Genomic DNA, 23,360 nt, shown 5'->3' with positions numbered 1-23,360 from the left:
CACAGTGAGGCTGCGTCCAATCTCTACTTTGGATTTAATTGTCTTTAGCCAAGGGGCGGGCCATGCTGTCAGCTCTGCTTCTTGTGACCCGTGTGTGCATAAAGGCATTCAGTACAGAGGAATGGTGACAGCTGAGAGGATCACTATACATAGTCTCAGCCATGAAGGAAATGTAAGTTTTCACATTGTTTGACTTTGCATGTTTTCAGTGAGAAATGTTCATGTTTGCATAGATTATAAGTGGTGAAATTAAAAGCAGTTTGATTATATTTATGGTACTATTTGTGAGCACATTCCATTGTTTGTTTTCCTTTGGTTGAAAAAACGTGATTGAAAGAGAGACTTTACATTTATTACATCTTTTGTTCTTTCTACATTAAAAACCCTAAATATCTTTTAAATAAATATGGGTTGAGTCACTATGTCCCCAATGACAGTTTCCAAATGGCAGGCAGGCAGGTGGAGGCGAATACACTGAGCAAGTTAGAGGAAAAGGAGAAGAAAGGATAAAAAGGAAGGCAAACAGGATGAGAAACAGAGTGTGCGAGATCTGATCCAGTTACATAAGCAGGTTTGAGAATGCAAAGCAGTTCGAGTTGACTTGTCATGCACAACAGAAGGGGAGAAATCCCTGAAATGATAGGACACAGTGAGCAACACAGTGCCAATTAACCAAGGAGGTTCATGGTTCTCAGTGGGAATGTGAGAGTTGGTTTCTGGTCAAAGTATCCATTCATTGGAGGGGGGATACTTTTCTTTTGAAGCCGATGATGAATCTGTTTGTAATACTCACATCCAACTTCAGTTTGTCCTTAGTACATTGTTAGGTCCTCACTCTGTTTGCTTTTTTGCTGCATATTTTCTTTTGTCTAAGCCTCCTGTTTTGACATTCATTTGGTGGCAAACATGGAGTTAAGAGGAAGCACTTACTTCTCCATTTGTGAAAAAAGAGAAGGAAGTTGCTCTTACAACAGGGTTTTTTTTTTTATAAGAAACCTCAGCTCTTAACATTCTTATTATTGTTCAATTATGTTGAAACTTAACTTTATTTTGTATTTTGGCTCACTTTTAATGGTTTCTTTTCTGTGATCAGGTTCATGTGCGAAAATCAAACACCATGGTCAGAAATAGCGAAGCTTGTCTTTCTTGGAAAGGCGTTTTACAGTGTAAACACCAAAGTAAACTTAAGCTGTAGTGGCTTCCTGAAACCCACTGATTTGCTAATGTGGGAGGATTATTTGACACCTTAAATTTGACCTACATACATCTAAGACATAGCGGGCAGAGGACATTTTTCCTTTAGGTTCTGCTTAGATCTGAAAGGCCTGCCCTTCCTTTTCCTTTAGTCACAATAACCCCTCCTCCTCAGAAGCATATTCTTTGGAAAACTCCGACCACGATGTGTACCAACATGAATATCTTGGCTATTGTTCTAGGAAAAAATGTTATGCTGCTGTTTGGTATTTGTTATGGTGTCATTTGTGGTACATAACTGAACATATTTTCCTTATTTCTCTTATGTTTCTCCTCAAACTCCTTAATGTCCAGTCTGAATGACCTCCATACAGTTTCCCAGATTAGAGAGATTACCGGCATTTCTCTGTATCCCATGTGCTCACACAGCACGCTGTAGGGCAGTCAGCAAACAGTATTATCTGCCTTAATGCTGCTCCCTGTCCGATGTTATCCTTCTCACCTCTGTGTCTCCGTTCGTTGCCTCGCTGCCTCATATGTTTTTCTTTTATTTTCCATCAGCATGGCATCAAAAGAAAAAATCAAATGTCTAAAAGACTTCCATAAGGACACCTTCAAACCTTCACCTGGGAAGAGCCCTGGCACCCGACCTGAGGATGAGGCTGAAGGAAAGGTTCCTCAGAGGGAGAAGTGGGCCAGTAAGCTCGATTTTGTCTTGTCCGTGGCCGGAGGCTTTGTTGGATTAGGAAACGTGTGGCGCTTTCCTTATCTTTGTTATAAAAACGGTGGAGGTAGGTAAAAAAAATCAAAAAGTAATATAAAAAATTGTAACTAGGCAATAAAATGCTGATGTAGACATTACTCCCCGGCCATTTTTTTCTAGGTGCATTCCTCATCCCCTACTTCATCTTCCTTATCGGAGGTGGCCTGCCTGTTTTTTTCCTAGAGGTGGCACTCGGTCAGTACACCTCTGAAGGAGGGATCACATGCTGGGCCAAGCTCTGTCCTATCTTCACTGGTTAGTTATGAACAAACACATCTTTACCTAAAGAAGAGACAATATTTGTCCATATTAGAATTGTGTTTTGATTTCCATCCTGTCTCTAAACACTCATCATGTGAACAATGTGTGATTTCCTTCATTGCAAAGCAAAGTTCGACTGCTCTAGTCACCATATTTTGGTGAATGGTTAAGAAACATTGTTTACCAGCAATTCCTTAAACAACATGATTTTGTGGACCCTATATGGGTTTAGCTTAGACTGTACATGTTTTAACTGGGTAGGAGCATGTAGAAATCTGTCTAAATGCAATATGCTTGAGCTGAATGAATATAAACTATTATGGTTAATTTTTGTTCATTCAACTCAATATTCATGCATGTTAAGGGAGCAGTGAGTCCTAAAACACCTTTTTGACCCACGTTTAAATGAGATGTCTTTGCAGACTTTAGCAATATTTTTATTTGAACAGACAGTAAAAATAAGGTATTTTGTCTCATGTCTGTGAAATTAAGGGTGAGAGATGAACTTTTAAATGATGTCTACCTGGGTATCAACATGTTTAAAAGATGTTCTGAAAAAGATCAGTCAAGCAAATCATGACTTTCATTTCCTTTCCGGGGAGATGTTTTAAAAGGATTTTTGTATAAAAATAATTTTAGTATATTACTTATTCCTAAACAAGGAGACCAACCACGGAACCTTTAATAGCCAAAAGACAGAAGTTCATCCTTCAATTTTTGGACAGTAAATTAAATTGTTTTGATCTTGTGGGAGATCGTAGATTCTGAAAATCCTGAAGTTGTTTGTGCTGGTATTGAGATAAATCAAAGAAGTTACGGGTTTGAAAACAACGATAAGAAATAAAAAAATCTTCACGTTCCTTTAAAAGTACAAAGTCCTTTTAAAAATTCTATAACATGTTTTTTTAAGCCTTCCAAAGTCTATTAGTCATATGATGAAATAATGCCTTCGGCAGTAAAAAACAACAGCTTGTTCTTAAATATTAGGTGTTTTTTCTAACCCACAAGAATGAGACCTGCCTTCCTATATGGCTGCCACCCTTTTCATGACACTGCCTTATTACACCCCTTTAGGCTCCTCTTTAGGAAAGATAAACAGAGTTCAAAACCTCTTGCAGCTGAAAAAATAAATTTTAATGACTAGCTTAAAAAAGAACAGTAGCCTTTATTGTGCAGCTTGGATGCCACTTTATCTAAACTTAGACTAGAAATGAACATGGTCTTCTACATATCACCGCTTGCCAATGGGAGGTTTTTATCAGGCAGGCAGTAGATGCTTCCTGGGGAGGGTGGGTAACGACAGCTCTATGTACACCGGTCATGGCCGCTTGTTTTCCAGGACAGGGAAGGCAGAATTAATGAGGATTGCTCAGGCATGCGTGAATTAAGCAAAATCCCACTTTGCACATCATTTTGATGATGTAATACAGTAGCATTGTAACATAGTTGAGAGCTATGAATTTTGCATGATATGGGCCCTTTAATGTCATCAAAGGATAATTTCCTTCAGTTATTTTAAACAGAAACCATTTCATTTAATTTCTCTTGTGAATTTTAAGCAACATTTTGAAGCGGTAGCAAACTAGAATGGACTGCAGATCAGGAATCCAGAGGTATGCTGCAATTGGGCAAGTTGTACATGCTTTGTCATATCATCTCTGTATGGGAGGTAACAGTGCCAATTCCAGCTTTCTAATGCATGTGTTCGGGTCTGTTATGTCAGAACTTTTGCAACAAATATGTTTCCATCTCCAGTTTAGGGCATATAATTTTCGAAAAAGTCACAAAAACCCTCAAGTGATATTTAGTCGGTTGATTCTAATTTAGCCTTTTCCATCAAGCTCTTCTAATGAGAGTCTTTAAATTAGTCTACAGAAACATTGATGGAAACACATCTAGAGAAGAATGTAGAGTTGCCCCTCACCATGCTAACCAGTTGGCTGAAAGAAGGATTTGCCTGGAAAATAAAGGAGCTCAAGCATCAAAAGAAGCCTGCTCTTAATCTCTGTGAGCAACTTAGCAGATAGCCTGACTATTTCACCAGTTCCTATTAGATAGTGTGTTTGTTACTCTACAGCAGGGGTCTGCAACCTTTCATATCCAAAGAGCCGTTTTGCCCAGAGTCTGACCAAGTAAAAGTTTTTTAGAGCCGCAAAATATAACATGACTTTTTCTTGAAAACCTTTTTTTTTTAATCTTGTATAGGAAATCTCAAACAATCAACAATTCATGTATTTTTAATGTTAAAACATATAATTTTCAAGCTAATTCATAGAAAAATGTCTCTTAAAACATATTTCTCGTTCTTTTAATCTCATTCTTTTCCATCTTATAAAAAACGCTAAAGCTATTGATACCGGTATATATTATAGTAAATTATTTGGCTCTTTATATACATTTTAACTACTATTAAGAGCCGCTGGAGAGGGTCCAAAGAGCCATATGTGGCAAAAAGGGATTTGGCTGTATTTTTCTCAGGGGTTTACTGGGGGAATCCCATGCTAGTTGATAAACAATAACACGTCACATGAAAAGAAAAGTTCATTTACTGCACTTTGTCTTCCTGCGGGGGTGGTGGTGGTGGTGGGGAGTGCTTAAGTAAGCAATCATGTGTTTAAGGTGTTTACTGTACTAACCATTCATAGAATCCAGCAATTTTCCCACACGTCCTCTAGACAAAGTCAAGTGTAGGCACACCTGCACCAGCACTGACATGCTCTTCAGTTGGCAATCGGCATGTGGAAATGAGGAGGTGGGTGTGGGGCTGACGGAGATGATAAGTTTAAAAATACTCCGGAGTGGTGGAAGAGTACGGGGAGGTGGGGGTCTGGTGTTCAGGTTCGAAGCAAAGTCCTCTAAAAATAACAGAAATACACCAAGGGCTACAGTTGAAAGTCCATTCCAGCTTGGGACATTTCCCCCAGTTTTTTGTTAGCCATTAGAGCCAGCTGCTGGAGTTTAAATAAAGCTTAGCCCAGACCTTCTGGTTTCACTGATGCTTGTTTAGAGAGGTGTCATCTCTATTACTGCAATATCATTGAAAACTACTCCGATAACACTGCAGGAGGTGTGAAGTCCGCTTTAGTTCAAGAAAGATATTCAGGTAACTTCTTAGAAAAGACAGCTGCTTACGAAAATAAAACCACAGAAAATTATGCTTTTTAAATTTTAGCATTTTGATCAATGCCATCACTATCATTGTCCATGAGTGACTTACAGTTAAACATGCTGGATCACTGAAAACCGGAAGGCGTTTATCTAATTTCTCCCCAATATGACCTGGAGTGTATTTATATTAGTATTATGGAGCTTGAAAACTGCTTTAAAATGCAGATTTAAACTGTAGTTTTTTTAAGGTATTCAATTAAGAAATATTTTAAATATCTTGCAGGTATCGGCTACGCTTCCATCGTGATTGTGTCTCTTCTCAACGTCTACTACATCGTGATCTTGGCCTGGGGACTCTACTACCTCTTTCAGTGCTTTCAGCCCGAGCTTCCATGGGCGAAATGCAAGCAGCCGTGGAACACAGAATACTGTGTTGAGGACACAATCCGCAAGAACAAGACCCTCTGGCTGGCAGCTAATATTACTAACTTCACCTCCCCAGTCACAGAGTTCTGGGAGTGAGTATTTACCAACAGCATGGCCAGCTCACACAGACAAATACACACATGTATGAGAAAAAATTGACATAACACTACCTCTTTATCTTTGTTGCGTAAACCTGTTTGAATAGGCTCAATTCTTGCACAATACAGTTTTGTAATAATTTCAGTTTTCAGCCATTGAGTACATTGAGTTCCTTACACCTCTTAATCTGGTTCATTCTCCAACTTTAAAAACTTTTAAACTCTGTTTCCTGTGCCAGAGCTGCTGAGCAACACAAGAAGATCTGGGCATGTGTTTGTTTAATATGCTTCCCTGTACTTTTAATAAGCTTCTCGTGATATTGCTCCATAGTTAACCCACATACTTGAGTGTTTTTTAAAGATAACACCTGTTGTGTCAAATCTTCTGCATTGCTGTTAACGTGTCCTGCACTCATTTGCTCTGCAGACGCAACGTCCTCAGTCTCTCCACCGGCATTGAGGACATTGGGCCTCTCAAATGGGACTTAGCCCTGTGTCTCCTGGCAGTGTGGGTTATCTGCTTCTTCTGCATCTGGAAAGGGGTCAAGTCCACAGGGAAAGTGAGTGCTGATGCAAGTAGGCACACATCCTGTAGGTATTGTGTTGCCTGGATGCTATTTGGTCTTTTGTTTTGTTCCCTCGCCAGTGAAAAAAACATTGTTGCTTGGATAAAGGCAACTTGCAGGGACTTAGGATCAATGAGACATCAAGCCTTTGGTTTTCCTGAAAACAACTTCCTTATCATTCATGCTGTGGAGTGTAAACAAATGTGTGTTACTGCTTTGAAGCATCTTTGAATCCGTCAGGGAAAATGGGCCATTTAGGAGAGAAAGAAAATTATTAACTCTATTTAAAGCTGTTTGCACCTCTGATTTCCCTATTGCATTGTACAATATGTTGTTTGACTGTAAAGTTAAGGAAGGGTACATTTCAATTAAGCTTACAGTTGTTTCCTTCACTGTATATTAAATGTTTTTTTATTGTTTTTGAAATTTTTAAGCAACATTCTCCATCCTATCTAGGTGGTGTACGTCACAGCTACTTTCCCATTTGTGATGCTAATCATTCTGCTGGTACGTGGTGTGACCCTGCCTGGAGCAGCTGAGGGCATAAAGTTTTATCTTTACCCTGACTTGACCCGTCTCCAGGATCCAGAGGTAGGATCAAAAGAAATTCCTTTATAATTGGGAAAATGTATAAAGAAAGTATTCCAACTTTTCTACTGAAAAGGAAATTAGAAGATGAATTTGTACATAACGAAATATTTTCCACAAAGTCTCTGCTCTTCTCTTGGCACACAGAATAAAAAAATAAAAAAAAAGAAAAATACTGAAGAAAACAGCTATGAGAGATGCCCCAAACAGACATGTAGTGGCATATACAGGTTAAAAAATAAAACTGAAACAAAAATTTTTAAAATTCTTTAAAATTTAATTAGTAGTATGAAAGATAAAGAGCCTGGAAAATATTTTCTATATTTTTACAAAAATATTAATTTTTATCCAATTCTAAGTAAACTTAGTTCATCAAACAAAATATTGCTAATTGGTGTGTTCATAGACCCAAATGATTTGAGTTCTGATTGTTGAACTATTCAAAGAACTGAAATATCTAGTGCTTATTTATATAGCTTAATTCAACACAAAGACCATTCAATGTGCTTTGTATAAATTAAACGATAAAATAGAACTTAAGTAAAAGCAGAATAAAAGAAAGTAAAGAGTTTGGGTACATTTGGGGTATTTAGCTAAAAAAACGATCAGGTATGCAAGGAAAAAATCTAAACAACTCTAATATTTGGATAGTCAATTGCCAAATGTTTTGCAATTATGCTGTATTTGATTCTCTTGCAAGGTCTAATTTCAGATGTGAGAAGGAAAATCCCAAATGAGTAGAGTTAATGGAGGTTAGAGGAAAAGGGAAAAGTAGTTGTACTCTGTGACCAGAATATTTGTCATTAGCAACATCAGGCAAAAAGTTGTTTTCCCTTTTTTTATTCTGTCCATTCAAACTGTAAATATTCAAAGTGATTGTACAGTTCAGTCCTACATCAGAATATAGGAAGTATTTTTCCCAGTAACATTCAAAATGTTCTATGCACATCAGTTGTATTGAATCTGAATAAGGATTATGGTGATGAATTTGGAATTTCTAAGTAGAAGTCCAGACTTCCTTAATTTTTTTTTTAATTAGAGTTCTAAAATCATAATTGGAAATCTGATAAGACCACATTATAAATGTTCATTGCATCAGTGACATACCTTTCTCTTCCAACAGGTGTGGATCGATGCAGGAACCCAGATCTTTTTCTCCTATGCAATCTGCCTGGGTGCCATGACGTCACTGGGGAGCTACAATAAGTACAGATACAACTGCTATAGGTGAGCTGGGTTTTTGCAGGGAGGAGCGGAACTGTAATAGTGACAGCAACACTCTGTCAGAGACGCTTGCGTGAAAAGAAAATAGGAACTTCGGTTCCACCTGTGTTCATTAACAACCTCCATGACATATGTGTGACATAGGGACTGTTTGCTGCTGGGAGGCCTCAACAGCGGTACCAGTTTTGTGTCTGGCTTCGCAATATTTTCCGTCCTGGGCTTCATGGCACAAGAGCAAGGGGTGGACATTGCCGATGTGGCAGAGTCAGGTACGAGGGTCCAAGGTGATGGCAGCAGTGATGGTGGGCGCTGCTGCCTAAAGAACGACAAAAGACAATTGGAAATGTTAAATTCTTTGGCAAATTTATAGGAGAAAAAAAAAACAGTAGTCCATAGTGTTTTGCCAAAGTTTCGGATACAATAGCGCTCGAAAGTACAGGTATCGGCAATTGCACACTCCTTGAATAAAGCCCTCAAAGTTGAAAAAAAAAAAGGCTTGTCCCCCATTTACTGAGAACAAACTACTTCGCATTGATCAACCGCTGTGTGTTAAAGCTACACAATGAACTGCTGCAATAAGGAGCTCCATCTACAGTTTGTCTCACAATAATCCTGCACGTGCAGTTTAGTAGCTCCATGTTCTTCTGACCAGTGGACACTGCTAAGAAGATTGGCTGTGTACTGAATGAATCTGACTGTACATGGGAACTTGCACTCTGAGGTTGATCATTTTGGACCAGCAGCACTGCCATGTAAACCTATTTCTTCTAACATGCTTTGGATCTAATGAGGTGGATGCCACTGGATCTTTTGCTGTTGTCCTGTATTTACTACATTGCCTTGCAAAACTATTAATACTCCAAATAGCCTTTCACAATTTGTGACATTACACCTTTAAATTTTAATGCATTTCATTGGTATTTTATTTGACAGACCAAGATAAAATGGGAGTGTATGGAAATGGATGCACGGTTTTCAACAACTTTTACCTACAAAAGCCAGAAGAATGACCTGCATCTGTTGTTCATCACGTCTCAGACTCTAGATGATGGATTTCTATTCTACACATAATGTAGACCTTTGATTACATAAATTGAGGCTATAATGAAGCTATAAATAGTACAATTCTGGAGGGTAAGATTTTAAAAGCTGCTTTGGACTTGGGTGGATGTTCACCTGGAAGGGGGTAGGAGTTAGAGGTGATTATTTTCTTTTTTTGGCAAAGGAAAAGTGGAAATTAATGGCTACAGATGTTGTCATTCAGTCTAACTAACCTTAGGCTATTTGGAAGAAATTTCAGTCTTCATATATGCAAAGCATATAAAAACCTGTTTGGCATGTAGAAAATTGTTTTGTTGGAATTGCTGCCAAACAGCATTCTAAAAAGCATAGACGAAAGGAAGCTGAATACAAATGAACTTCTAACCTTTTCAGAGTTTTAGTTTAAAAAGCAAATACATTGATTAAAAAAGCCTTAAAAAAAACAAGCAAAAACTCAAAATTATACACCACTTTGTGTTAAAAATCCCAATTAAATACGTTGAAGTTTGTGGCTGTTATTAGACAAACTTTGAAAAAGTAAAGGAGTGCAAGTACTTTTGCAAGGCACAGTACATGAAATTTAAAGGAAATGTTTTAAGGAATGTTTGATTGTGTTTACTTATAAATACAATGCTGTTGGGATTCATCTAAATTTTGCCAGTAATAAATATCATTCTGTGGTTGCATAGTAATCTTCACATCAAAGCACATGAACAAAATGATTGATAGAAGCAACCTTATGTGCTTTTTGCTTGTCTGTTCAAATGAGGTTCAATTGCTGACTCTGTATCTGATGCTGATGCTGACTCTGTAATATCCTGTTGAAGTGGCCTACTTAAGTTGTGTTATTTCAGATTCATGTTATTCCCATTGTTCACAGTAAGTACCAACATGAGGTGTAGCAAATGTCAGTTATCAAATGCAATGGCTATGAGCTAATGCTAAGACTGAGTAGTAGTGCTGTGACCCTGAGAAAGGGAAGATTATTCATAGAAATGTTAACCCACATAGAACGCTACATGTCTGTATTTTCTTTGCTTAAAAAGTTGTTAGAAATCAGCATACCGGTACATAAGAAAATTGTGGCATAATGTGAGTGTTGTAGGTTATGCAGAATGTAAAGGGCATTAAATGCTCCACTGATTTGCTAATGTACATTAACCCATATGGAACAATTTAAACATGAAGTGACCCTGCAAGCTCTGTGGTATCTTGTATATCATTTAATCTTCATTTTTTACTTTAAAAATGCTGAATACCAAAAGGTGTTGCCATATTATATATTTGTAGTTACAGCATTTGTAAGACTTATTAGACCTTTGTTTTTGTCCAATCAAATGGACAGAAGTATTAACCAAGTTTTCCCCCCCTTACCCCCTCCCCTCTTTGTTCTCCTTCCAGGTCCTGGCTTGGCCTTCATTGCCTACCCTAAGGCTGTGTCTATGATGCCGCTGCCAACACTGTGGGCTATCCTCTTCTTCATCATGCTGCTTCTGCTGGGCCTTGACAGCCAGGTCAGTGTGTTTACAGTCAATAAGTAGAATAATTATGTTAACTAGTCTGAAATCCACAGTTTAATCCATACCCCGATGCCATCCAATGGGTCATCTCGGACTGATTTGTAAATCTCATGCAGAGAATCTCTGATTCATATTTAACATGCTCAGGTTTCAGATATCCGGTGCTCCAACAAATGCATTTCAATCCCTTGCTCAACTTCACTGCGGGAGAATTGAAACAGCATTAACGCCGTGATGTGTCACAAAATATTTACACGTGTGTGTAATTTTTACAAACCTGTAAATCTTTCCACCCACAAAATTGTCAGAAAGTTAATTTGGATGACAAACGCCCAAGCCTTACACCTTTCATACGCAAGCTGAAGGATGAGTAGGACAAGATAATCTAAGTTGACAAAACACAAATGCGCACCAGAGGGCTTCTCAAGCTGTATCACATTTCCTGCCTCCAAGTGTAATTCTACTCCTGTACTAAGTCAGTCTCACACATGGCCAGCTACCCATCTCAGCCAAGAGCTACATCAGACCTAGGCTCTAAATTTGAGTACATGTAAATGCTCATGCAAGTTAAGTTATTTCCATATGGGAATTGGGGTCACTGGGCATTTGTATGTGACTGTTTAAAGGGTGGATCCTGAATGGTGTGTATTATTTTTACATGCCACTGTTTATAGTTTTGGCTTTCAGTTTTACACTGAAAGATTTATGTTTTAATCATACCCGGATTAAAAGGTGGTAAATGGGTTATGAAGGTAGCCATAAAGGTAGCTGACATTGGTCTAAGAATGTGAGGCCTCAATCTAGCAGACCTGGAGTGCAAAATGGTTTAGATATGTTTTAAACTGTCATAACAGCTCAAAAAGGACAGCTTTGTTTCTTTATTAGGTGTTTTTATATAGTCACTGAGAACTTTTTTCCCCTCACAGTTTGTCGAAGTAGAAGGGCAGATCACATCCATCGTAGACCTCTATCCATCAGTTCTTAGAAAGGGTTACCGCAGAGAGATCTTCATCGCAGGCATGTGTCTAATGAGCTATCTCCTGGGACTCGCAATGGTAACAAAAGTAAGTCTAATCTGAAAGAATATGATTTGTCGTTTGGACTTGGGCTTTTGTGCAGCTTAACTCTTGAAATCAAAGACTTTCTATTTTTCTTAGACATGTGTTTAAAAAACCCTCCAAACTTAACTTAGGCAGTTGCTTCAAAGGTTGAAGTCTTAACTTACATCCAAAGCTTTAAGATTTGAATCAGACATATGCTTTAAGGACTCAAGACTAAGATTCTTGATATCATTTTCTCTCTATTTCTCTTGGAATTAGGAGTGAAGGAAGGCTGCACTTCAATATGTTTAATCTCATCATTATAGAGCATGCTTACTCTTCAACAAAACATAGTTAACATTTATATTTAGTTTATGATTGTATCCATGGTCCTTTGTATCCTCTGACTCAGAGTGAGGAAAACAACTGGTGCTATTAATTAAAGAAATAAATCATATCTCATGAAATGTAATAGCAGTTAATTGAAAGAGAAAATAAAGAGCAAATACTTTGATTCATTCATAACCTCAACATTAAGAATAAATTGTACTTCTATAGGAAATAAGATATGAACATATTTCAGACTTGAGACCAAACTTGACTTTGGAACAAAAAGGTTCACTTAGAACATGTATAGTCTATGTATATTTGTATTGATAATCTTATTTTTATTATTTTATTGCTACACTGTTGCATTCAAATATGATTTCCTACTTTGTTGATGATCCACAAACTATATGAGCGAATGGAAAAATCTGGAAAGCCGTTTTCCATGTGCTGGTTTATGAGGCTCCAATGACATCCCAGCAACTGTTTAACTCTCCCTTTATTGATTGGGTGCCAAAGTTCTTGTGCGCCCTTCTTTCAACCACCCCCACCACCACAAACACACACAAACATGTTTTGTTACACTATCCTTGTTAGGACTTCCAACTGACTTCCATTTATTTCCCACTCACTTCTATTGCCTAACACAGACCCTTACCCTAAACCTAACATCTACTAACACATACCTAACCCTAAGCCTACAATGTACTCAATTCATACCCAGTCCTTAACCTAACCCCCACCCCAAGAAGAGAACCTTTCCTCATAGCATATCCCTGGGAAATTGTCCCCACAACATAGCCACACACACACATACACTGTCTTTCATCTTGCTATATGTAGTGAGGACCATGTGTTGACTCCCAATGACTTCTATTGATTTTTAGTCATTTTCAACTCTTTCTTTTCCCTAGCCTTAGAAATGACCCTGAACCTAACCGTTACCAGTGCACACCTAATCCAGCCGACACCTTAGGCGTAAACATAACCAGTAGCTAAACAGCGTGTTAAGATTGGTCAAAATGTCCCCACTTTGTAACAATTCCCCCCGCTTCAGAAGTTGAAAACTGAAACTGGTCCTTACTCTTACTCTAAAACGGGAGCACACACATATAGTTTTACATCCCTTTCTGTCTCTGTGACTCATTGCCTTGTTACACTTATCAAGGAGTTAATTAATGCTACCTTTTATCTTTTCTAGGGTGGCATGTATGTGTTCCAGCTCTTTGACTACTACGCAGCCAGTGGTGTGTGCCTTTTGTGGGTTGCATTCTTCGAATGCATTGCCGTAGCTTGGGTTTATGGTAAGTGGGAATGACTATATCCCCAGCTCTTTATGTAATGATTCACAGGAGTTGGATAAGAAGCCCGGAAGGAGCTCCAGAAAGACAAACAAAGGTGGAGGGAGTTTTACATGTCTGCAATAAATAAGATTAACAGAGCAGGGGAAATGAGAGAAAAAGTTGGACCCCTTTTAGATTGGGGTTATCCTTTTTGAGTTTCCCCTCACTGTATTGCTTCTAACAACGGTTGACGAAAACAAAATCTTCAGTCATAAAACGAACATCTCTGTTGGAATAAGAATGCTGTTGTTATAGGAATAAGTGAATGAATGAAAGAAAGACACAAAAATGAGGAAAAGATTTATTTATTTTTACTAACAATATCCAATCCAAACAGTTTTACACAGTATATTAAAATAATATAAAAATACAGGAGATAATACAAAACCTAAGAAAATACTAAACCGAATAATTTAGTAACATTTACAAAGGAAAGATTAGGCTTCTGTCTTTAAAGTTTACCATTAATGCCACAGTTTTAGTGTCAAGTAATTGTGTTAAATAAATTATGACTTTACCCTTTTTTAAGATAAGATTTAACTGACTAATACAACAACTGATAAAAATGATCTATATGAATAATTAATCTATGACAAAAATATTCCTATTTTGTTTATCAGAGGCTAGTATTGCGTTAAACTTTTGTCTTCAACAAATGCAGGTACAATTGTGTAGTACATTGGTTTTTAAGAACATTTTTAGGGATAAATGGACTTTAGTTTTGACAATAGGTAGAGAGGTAATGAGGAGAGGGGGAAAGCATGTGGCAAAGGTCATCATGCCAGACCCAGTGACAGCAATGTCAAGGACCAAAGATATGGGTTGCATGACTGACCCCTGCACCACTGCCACGTCCAACTTTGTTGATTACTGATAGCAGATATAAATATAATTTTATGAAAATGTACAAATAAAATAAAAATCAAACTCAAACTATTAACCACATGTATCACATTTTGAATGACAATAAGCAACAAGGAATACCTACAAGGTTATCTTGGATTACTAAATACCTACAATAAAAACACAGCAAGAGGAAAAAAAAAACACTAACAGTCTGAGACAATCCCATGACTGTTTGTAGCCTACATATTGAGCACATGACCCAGTGGAAAAAATATGTTATGGTTTATAGTAAACAGCACAGATAAGGGCTCATAATACTGCTAATCTCAGCATGTGTTTATGGAGGTCACTCTGTGATCAGAAATAATACTCAGAAATGTAGGATGGTATATCTTTTAGTGGACAGATATTGTATGCTTATGGATTCTTTTCTTTTCTTTTTCTTGCACAGGAGCTGATAATTTCTATGATGCAGTCGAGGATATGATTGGATACAGACCAAACCCATGGATGAAATGGAGCTGGACCATCATCACTCCTGTCCTCTGCATGGTAAGGAAGACAAATATTCTGATATTAGAACCACATGGAACACAGATGTTGACAAGAGGCTAAAGAGCTACTGCTTAATGCACTGCATGTTTTTTTCTATCTTAGGGCTGCTTTGTTTTCTCCCTGGTAAAGTATAAACCACTGACCTATAACAAGGTGTACGAATATCCTGAATGGGCCATTGGCCTGGGCTGGTGTTTGGCTCTGGCTTCCATGATTTGCATCCCCATGGTGATGGTCATCAAAATCCTGCAGTCTGAGGGACCTCTGATAGAGGTGAGCGTACACGGAGCCTCTAAAGGAAAGATAATGCAAATACCATCGCACTATTAGTTCTTTTAAACTTTCTTCCAACTTCGCTCAAAAGGCTCTCCCCGGAAAACCCTTAAAGTTTTAAAATGATTTCCAGTTTTGACAATTCATTTTATTGCAATAATTAGAATATAACACAAAAATTCTTCATAAATGAAAGTTTGTACAGTGGTTTTTGAAATTATGAACCCTCTTTAATGATATAAAAAACAAAGTTATAAACACTAATACAACAGAGAAAGTTTTAAATATTTTATTTTTTATTCCAAGAAAATGTTTTGTCTTAGATGCAACTCGAATTTTGTCAATTGCCGTATGTATATATATCTATATCTATATATATGTATATGTATATGTATATATATATATATATATATATATATATATATATATATATATATATATATATATATATATATATATATATATATATATATATATATATACAGGTGCTGGTCATAAAATTAGAATATCATGAAAAAGTAGATTGATTTCAGTAATTCCATTTAAAAAGTGAAACTTGTATATTATATTCATACATTACATACAAACTCATATATTTCAGATGTTTATTTTGTTTAATTTTGATGATTACAAATGACAACAAATGAAAATCTCAAATTCATCATATCAGAAAATTAGAATATTACTGAAGACCAATAAAAACAAAGGATTTATAGAAATGTTGGCCAACTGAAAAGTATGAACATGAAAAGTATGAGCATGTACAGCACTCAGTATTTAGTTGGGCCTCCTTTGGCCTGTATTACTGCAGCAATGCGGCGTGGCATGGAGTCGATCAGTCTGTGGCACTGCTCAGGTGTTATGATAGCCCAGGTTGCTCTAATAGTGGCTTTTAGCTCTTCTGAATTGTTGGGTCTGGTGTATTGCATCTTCTTCTTCACAATACCCCATAGATTTTCTATGGGGTTAAGGTCAGGAGAGTTTGCTGGCCAATTAAGAACAGGGATACCATGGTCCTTCAACCAGGTACTGGTAGCTTTGGCACTGTGTGCAGGTGCCAAGTCCTGTTGGAAAATGAAATCTGCATCTCCAAAAAGTTGGTCAGCTGCAGGAAGCATGAAGTGCTCTAAAACTTCCTGGTATGTGGCTGCGTTGACCCTGGACCTCAGAAAACACAATGGACCAACACCAGCAGATGACATGGCACCCCAAACCATCACTGACTGTGGAAACTTTACACTGGACTTCAAGCAACGTGGATGAAGTGCCTCTCTTCTTTTCCTCCAGACTCTGGGACCTTGATTTCCAAAGGAAATGCAAAATTTACTTTCATCAGAGAACATGACTTTGGACCACTCACCAGCAGTCCAGTCCTGTTTCTCTTTAGCCCAGGCAAGACGCTTCTGACGCTGTCTGTGGTTCAAGAGTGGCTTGACACAAGGAATGCGACAGCAGAAACCCATGTCTTTCATACGTCTGTGTGTGGTGGTTCTTGAAGCACTCACTCCAGCTGCAGTCCACTCTTTGTGAATCTCCCCCACATTTTTGAATGGGTTTTGTTTCACAATCCTCTCCAGGGTGCGGTTATCTCTCTTGCTTGTACACTTTTTTCGACCACATCTTTTCCTTCCCTTCGCCTCTCTATTAATGTGCTTGGACACTGAGCTCTGTGAACAGCCAGCCTCTTTAGCGATGACCTTTTGTGTCTTGCCCTCCTTGTGCAAGGTGTCGATGGTCGTCTTTTGGACAACTGTCAAGTCAGCAGTCTTCTCCATGATTGTGTAGCCTATAGAACTAGACTGAAAGACCATTTAAAGGCTTTTGCAGGTGGTTTGAGTTAATTAGCTGATTAGAGTGTGGCACCAGGGGCCATCAATTTTGAACCTTTTCACAATATTCTAATTTTCTGATATGATGAATTTGAGATTTTCATTTGTTGTCATTTGTAATCATCAAAATTAAACAAAATAAACATCTGAAATATATGAGTTTGTATGTAATGTATGAATATAATATACAAGTTTCACTTTTTAAATGGAATTACTGAAATCAATCTACTTTTTCATGATATTCTAATTTTATGACCAGCACCTGTATATATATATATATATACATGGGCGTAGGTTTGCATAGGGACCATAGGGACATGTCCCTACCAAAATTTTGAACCGACCTAATTGTCCCTACCAATAATTGGATGTGAGCAACATGTTTATAATTTACAGCAGTAGTTGTTGCAGCAGTGGCTTCTTTTCCTCTCGCTGCTCCTCTGCCTGGTCTCTCCTGTCCCTTTCACGCAGCAGCGCATGGAACTGTGCTGCGCTGTTTAACTCCACTCTCATTGGTTGTTCTGCCTTAGGTTCCGCCTCCTCTCTCTCTGATTGGCTGTTTTCTAGTCCTGGCGTGCTTGGAGCACAAAATTGAAAATTTATTCACACTAGAATGCTGCGGTTACTACAATAAATATTAGGCTACAAAACTAGTCCCAATTAAAAAAAATGAATATCATGTACACTAAAAAACAAAAACCTTTTTTTTTCTTTTATAAAGCGAAATATTCTGAGTCAGCCAGGAGTTCTGAAGACACAAAATGGGCAAATAAAGGCTGTAAGCCATCAACATTTCTGATTCTTATCCACAGCCAACTAAAAAAGAAAATGTGAGGATTTCCTTTTTACCAATATTTAGTTGCTATTACTGTTTTCATTTTTTATGACTCTTTGAGAAAGTTCAGGTATAATTATTAGCAGGTGTTATTTCTCTTATAGAGTACAACAACAAGAAATGGGGCCTAAACATCTGCTGTTTTTCATTTAAAAAGCATAATTAGGGTTCCACATAATAATAGTTCTATTTTATTGACTATTTATACTTCTAGAAATAGGATAAAGACAAGAACAAAAAAAGGAAGAATATAAACATTGATTTTATCTTACATAGATTTCCACACAGTCTATAAGTAAATTAGTACAAACATTAATGTCTGGTAAAAATGCTGGAATCTGGCTGTTTATTTTGGATAATGTTAAATTACAGATAAGATAGTGTTATATTGTCTTTTATAATTGTTAAAAATTATTTTATATTTGAATACGGTACAATTAGGCTCATTCTTAGTGTTGTGTTCGTAGATGATTCCACTAAAAAAGAAAATAGACATACAGTAAGGAGCTATTTAAACAGTCAGACAGTAAGCAATATAGGACAATGATAAAAGGTTGTGTTACATTTAATCCTTTACTATTAAAATTGCACTTATACATTATATGATTATAGGAAACACAGATATCCAGTAATAATGATGCAGGGCAGCTTGTAGGTGAAGCAGCTGGCCCTTCAGTGCTTCAGGTGATGTCTAAATAAACCAGGTGAAACTAAAATATTTCCAAATGAGGAGTTCTGGATGGAGAATATTGATATATATATATATATATATATATATATATATATATATATATATATATATATATATATATATATATATATATATATATATATATATATATACAGGTGCTGGTCATAAAATTAGAATATCATGAAAAAGTAGATTGATTTCAGTAATTCCATTTAAAAAGTGAAACTTGTATATTATATTCATACGTTACATACAAACTCATATATTTCAGATGTTTATTTTGTTTAATTTTGATGATTACAAATGACAACAAATGAAAATCTCAAATTCATCATATCAGAAAATTAGAATATTACTGAAGACCAATAAAAACAAAGGATTTATAGAAATGTTGGCCAACTGAAAAGTATGAACATGAAAAGTATGAGCATGTACAGCACTCAGTATTTAGTTGGGCCTCCTTTGGCCTGTATTACTGCAGCAATGCGGCGTGGCATGGAGTCGATCAGTCTGTGGCACTGCTCAGGTGTTATGATAGCCCAGGTTGCTCTAATAGTGGCTTTTAGCTCTTCTGAATTGTTGGGTCTGGTGTATTGCATCTTCTTCTTCACAATACCCCATAGATTTTCTATGGGGTTAAGGTCAGGAGAGTTTGCTGGCCAATTAAGAACAGGGATACCATGGTCCTTCAACCAGGTACTGGTAGCTTTGGCACTGTGTGCAGGTGCCAAGTCCTGTTGGAAAATGAAATCTGCATCTCCAAAAAGTTGGTCAGCTGCAGGAAGCATGAAGTGCTCTAAAACTTCCTGGTATGTGGCTGCGTTGACCCTGGACCTCTGAAAACACAATGGACCAACACCAGCAGATGACATGGCACCCCAAACCATCACTGACTGTGGAAACTTTACACTGGACTTCAAGCAACGTGGATGAAGTGCCTCTCTTCTTTTCCTCCAGACTCTGGGACCTTGATTTCCAAAGGAAATGCAAAATTTACTTTCATCAGAGAACATGACTTTGGACCACTCACCAGCAGTCCAGTCCTGTTTCTCTTTAGCCCAGGCAAGACGCTTCTGACGCTGTCTGTGGTTCAAGAGTGGCTTGACACAAGGAATGCGACAGCAGAAACCCATGTCTTTCATACGTCTGTGTGTGGTGGTTCTTGAAGCACTCACTCCAGCTGCAGTCCACTCTTTGTGAATCTCCCCCACATTTTTGAAGGGGTTTTGTTTCACAATCCTCTCCAGGGTGCGGTTATCTCTCTTGCTTGTACACTTTTTTCGACCACATCTTTTCCTTCCCTTCGCCTCTCTATTAATGTGCTTGGACACTGAGCTCTGTGAACAGCCAGCCTCTTTAGCGATTACCTTTTGTGTCTTGCCCTCCTTGTGCAAGGTGTCGATGGTCGTCTTTATGACAACTGTCAAGTCAGCAGTCTTCCCCATGATTGTGTAGCCTATAGAACTAGACTGAAAGACCATTTAAAGGCTTTTGCAGGTGGTTTGAGTTAATTAGCTGATTAGAGTGTGGCACCAGGGGCCATCAATTTTGAACCTTTTCACAATATTCTAATTTTCTGATATGATGAATTTGAGATTTTCATTTGTTGTCATTTGTAATCATCAAAATTAAACAAAATAAACATCTGAAATATATGAGTTTGTATGTAATGTATGAATATAATATACAAGTTTCACTTTTTAAATGGAATTACTGAAATCAACCTACTTTTTCATGATATTCTAATTTTATGACCAGCACCTGTATATATATATATATATATATATATATATATATATATATATATATATATATATATATATATATATATATATATATATATATTGTATTTTTACAATTTTGGTATAATTACTGATCTAAGTTGATTGTTCTATAGGGGAAAGGGACATTTATTTTACATTTATATTATGTTTTATAGTCTCCATTCACCAGTTAATGATTAATCACATACTAAATTAGTTGACGATTATTGAAATAATCAATTAATACGATTCATTTTTTCAGCCCTAGATAAAATACATAAAATGGGCTATACAGAGTAACTACAGCCCAGATGTTCAACTTTTATAGTGAAGTTAATATTTTATTGAATGTATTATTTTGCTGGATACAGAGAGAGCATAGTAGGTAAAATATAAGAGTGGGGTTTAACTCTGCACAATTGTATATCTTCAAAAGAAAATACTGTATTTACCTTTTCTATTAGTCATGCAAATGAAACCATTTACAAAGTGGAAAACAGTCCTAATTCCACATTCATCAGAGCCAGTGATACTTCAAACATTGATAAACAGCATCTAATGAGTATAGTGCTTATAAAATTTTTATTAATATAGCAAAATGATGCTTTTCTCTTTTAACAATGAATTCGTCTTATCAGTACGGATGCTCACATCGAGCATAAAAAAGGGCATGCATATTGCAGCACCAATGACACCCGACCAATAGTGTCCCTACCAAAGTTCAAATCAAACCTACGCCCTTGTATATATATATATATATATGTGAATATATACTTTCAGCGAACATAATTATTTTATTTTCTGTTTTTAAACTTCCAAAATAACTTTCTTAATAAAAAAATAAATAAAAACGTGACTTCAAGGCACTGTTTACTCGAAGGGTTTCTAAGTGTATCTAACCAACACATTTGACCTCTCTGACTCTTTGGTTTTGAAACAAAACCAGCTGTATTTAAACAAGCGATATGGGCCTAAAGTCACAATACACTATTAGAACTAACCTTATACTGATCCTTCGGGATACTTCTGTTATTTTATTTGTCAACAAAATGTTCTTGTTCAGTGTTTATGTCTCATGTCTCTGGTTCCTAAAACATTTGACATTCTAAATTCAGAAACTGTCCCTTTAAGCCCTGAAGGAGCCCTTTCTGATGATCATTAGCCTAATGTCTCATCTCCTTTCCCAAAACAGAGAATCAAGGCAGTGGCGGCCCCGGCAAAGTCAGGCGTGAGCTCTCGCCCGAAAGAGTACAATTTGAAGATCAGCGAGTTGACACAGCCTCTGGACCCAAACGGGAACAATGGCTTGATCAAGCCCACCCACACCGTTGTAGAAACAACGATGTGAGCGCTCTCTGTGAGAGGAATAAGATTGATGTGCTTACTGTGTTATTATATTTTGCTAACTTTGATAAGTGTAGGTTTACATTGTCCAATATATTCATATTAGAAAAACTATAGTTTGATTTATATTAAGAGAGATATATTTTATTGTAATTTTTTTTTTCTCGTAATTTTTTTTACTCTACTGATATTGTTGATGTTGCAAATGTCGCTGTAGTTGGCACTGATCTCAGTTAAGGCAGTATTTTTAAATAGAACCTGTTCAATGTTTACTACATTTCTTTAATTCTGAGGAGATGAGGAATTTAACGCATTCGAGGAAGAGACAGGAAATAACTCACTTCTCAATTCAATAACAAAGTGGATGATTAACCAAAAAATACTGAAAACATTCACATTTAATTTTTCCAACAAAATGAGTTTAATTGTTCAGATCATATTGTGGAAAATATGGCATCTATACCGTTATTTCTTCAGTACAAGGTAAACAATGCCTTGGCTCATTCTCAAAGATCCAACATGACAAAACTCTAATCCACATTTTCTAAAAAAAAAAAGAGAGAAAGAGTTAAGAAGGTAAGGAGAAAAGGGAAGAGGCGTTTAAGAGTACTTGTATCCTGCCTCTGTGACTACTTATATTGTCTGCCCCAGTGCATTTATGGAGCCTCTCTTTGCACTTTATGTCATATCACCTTTAATGTAGTATTTGCTCTTATTTGAGAGGAAATGTTTTTATCTTTTAACTTTTTGATATTGTTAACCTTGACACAGTGCAACTAGTTACTCCCTGCTAAAACAATGAAGGGACAGAGTAGGACTGCTGCATTTCAAATCTATGATTTTAATAATTAGTAAGATCTCTGAGGAGACCATTTTGTTATGGTACTTTTATCCTAAGCTATCTGACATTTATCTCAATTTTGCTGATTTCAATTGCAGGTTCTTTCTATGTAAAATCTGTATCGATGTCCTTGTTTGTGTTTTAGAATTTAAACTGTTAATAATTCACATATGCCTTTTTTATGACAGTTTTACACTGTGCATCACCTAAATAACATCACAGATTCTTCAGAAATGAGTATCCGCAGTATAGAAAGCTATCTTAAGCCTTTGCTACACATCAGTATGCAATAACAAATTATAAAGTCACTGGATTATTTGCCCATTGAAAAATACACATTTTTTATTGATTGGGTCATGCAGCTGTATACAAAACTTAAAAAATTAAAAATGCCCTCCTGAACTATGTGCAGGAGCCATTGCATTATCTTGCTGCTTTTCTACTTGGAAACTAAAATGTACCAAATCATTTTTTGTCTCAAAGTTATCCCCTTTAAGATGGTTATTGCATCATGTCTATATGGATAAAATAAACCTCTTTTCCTTGGATTGATTTTGTGTGAGGTTTGTTCTTTTTATTATAGATTTTTCAAAGAGTATACAAATGCACATGGTTTTAAAATGTGTCATCTAAGGCAGACTACTTTGGTTTATTTTTCAACAGTCCAGGATCTAAAACCTCTGTGTTAGTCTTGCCAGAGATCGGTGCTGCGTTTGACACCACTGTTGATAAAGTATCGATTGACAGACTGGTAAACTGGACTAGGTTCTCAGTTGCTCTGCTAAATTTAATCCAATTCTACTTGACAGACCAGGACTACTTTGTGTCATTTGTCTATGTTTCTGCATGGACAAAGATCACATGAATTGTTTTTCAAGGCTCCA

General features: G+C 36.8%; 1 protein-coding gene across 1 annotated transcript; it reads left to right on the top strand.

Moving 5' to 3' along the window:
* LOC119774086 (sodium- and chloride-dependent taurine transporter-like) lies at positions 1–23,024 on the top strand. The gene is made up of 14 exons (XM_038271401.1): positions 1–172; positions 1,756–1,985; positions 2,078–2,212; positions 5,610–5,844; positions 6,278–6,410; positions 6,873–7,007; positions 8,128–8,231; positions 8,373–8,497; positions 10,671–10,783; positions 11,716–11,853; positions 13,358–13,460; positions 14,797–14,897; positions 15,003–15,173; positions 21,484–23,024. Exons 1-14 carry the CDS (start codon positions 162–164, stop codon positions 21,637–21,639), a joined length of 1,890 nt encoding a protein of 629 aa, XP_038127329.1. The 5' UTR covers positions 1–161; the 3' UTR covers positions 21,640–23,024.
* Positions 23,025–23,360: the final 336 nt, after the last annotated feature.

The sequence above is a fragment of the Cyprinodon tularosa genome, unplaced genomic scaffold, assembly GCF_016077235.1.
Source record: "Cyprinodon tularosa strain WSP-4 unplaced genomic scaffold, ASM1607723v1 ctg8, whole genome shotgun sequence".
Taxonomy (NCBI): domain Eukaryota; kingdom Metazoa; phylum Chordata; class Actinopteri; order Cyprinodontiformes; family Cyprinodontidae; genus Cyprinodon; species Cyprinodon tularosa.
This window is presented reverse-complemented; position numbering and strand designations above follow the sequence as displayed.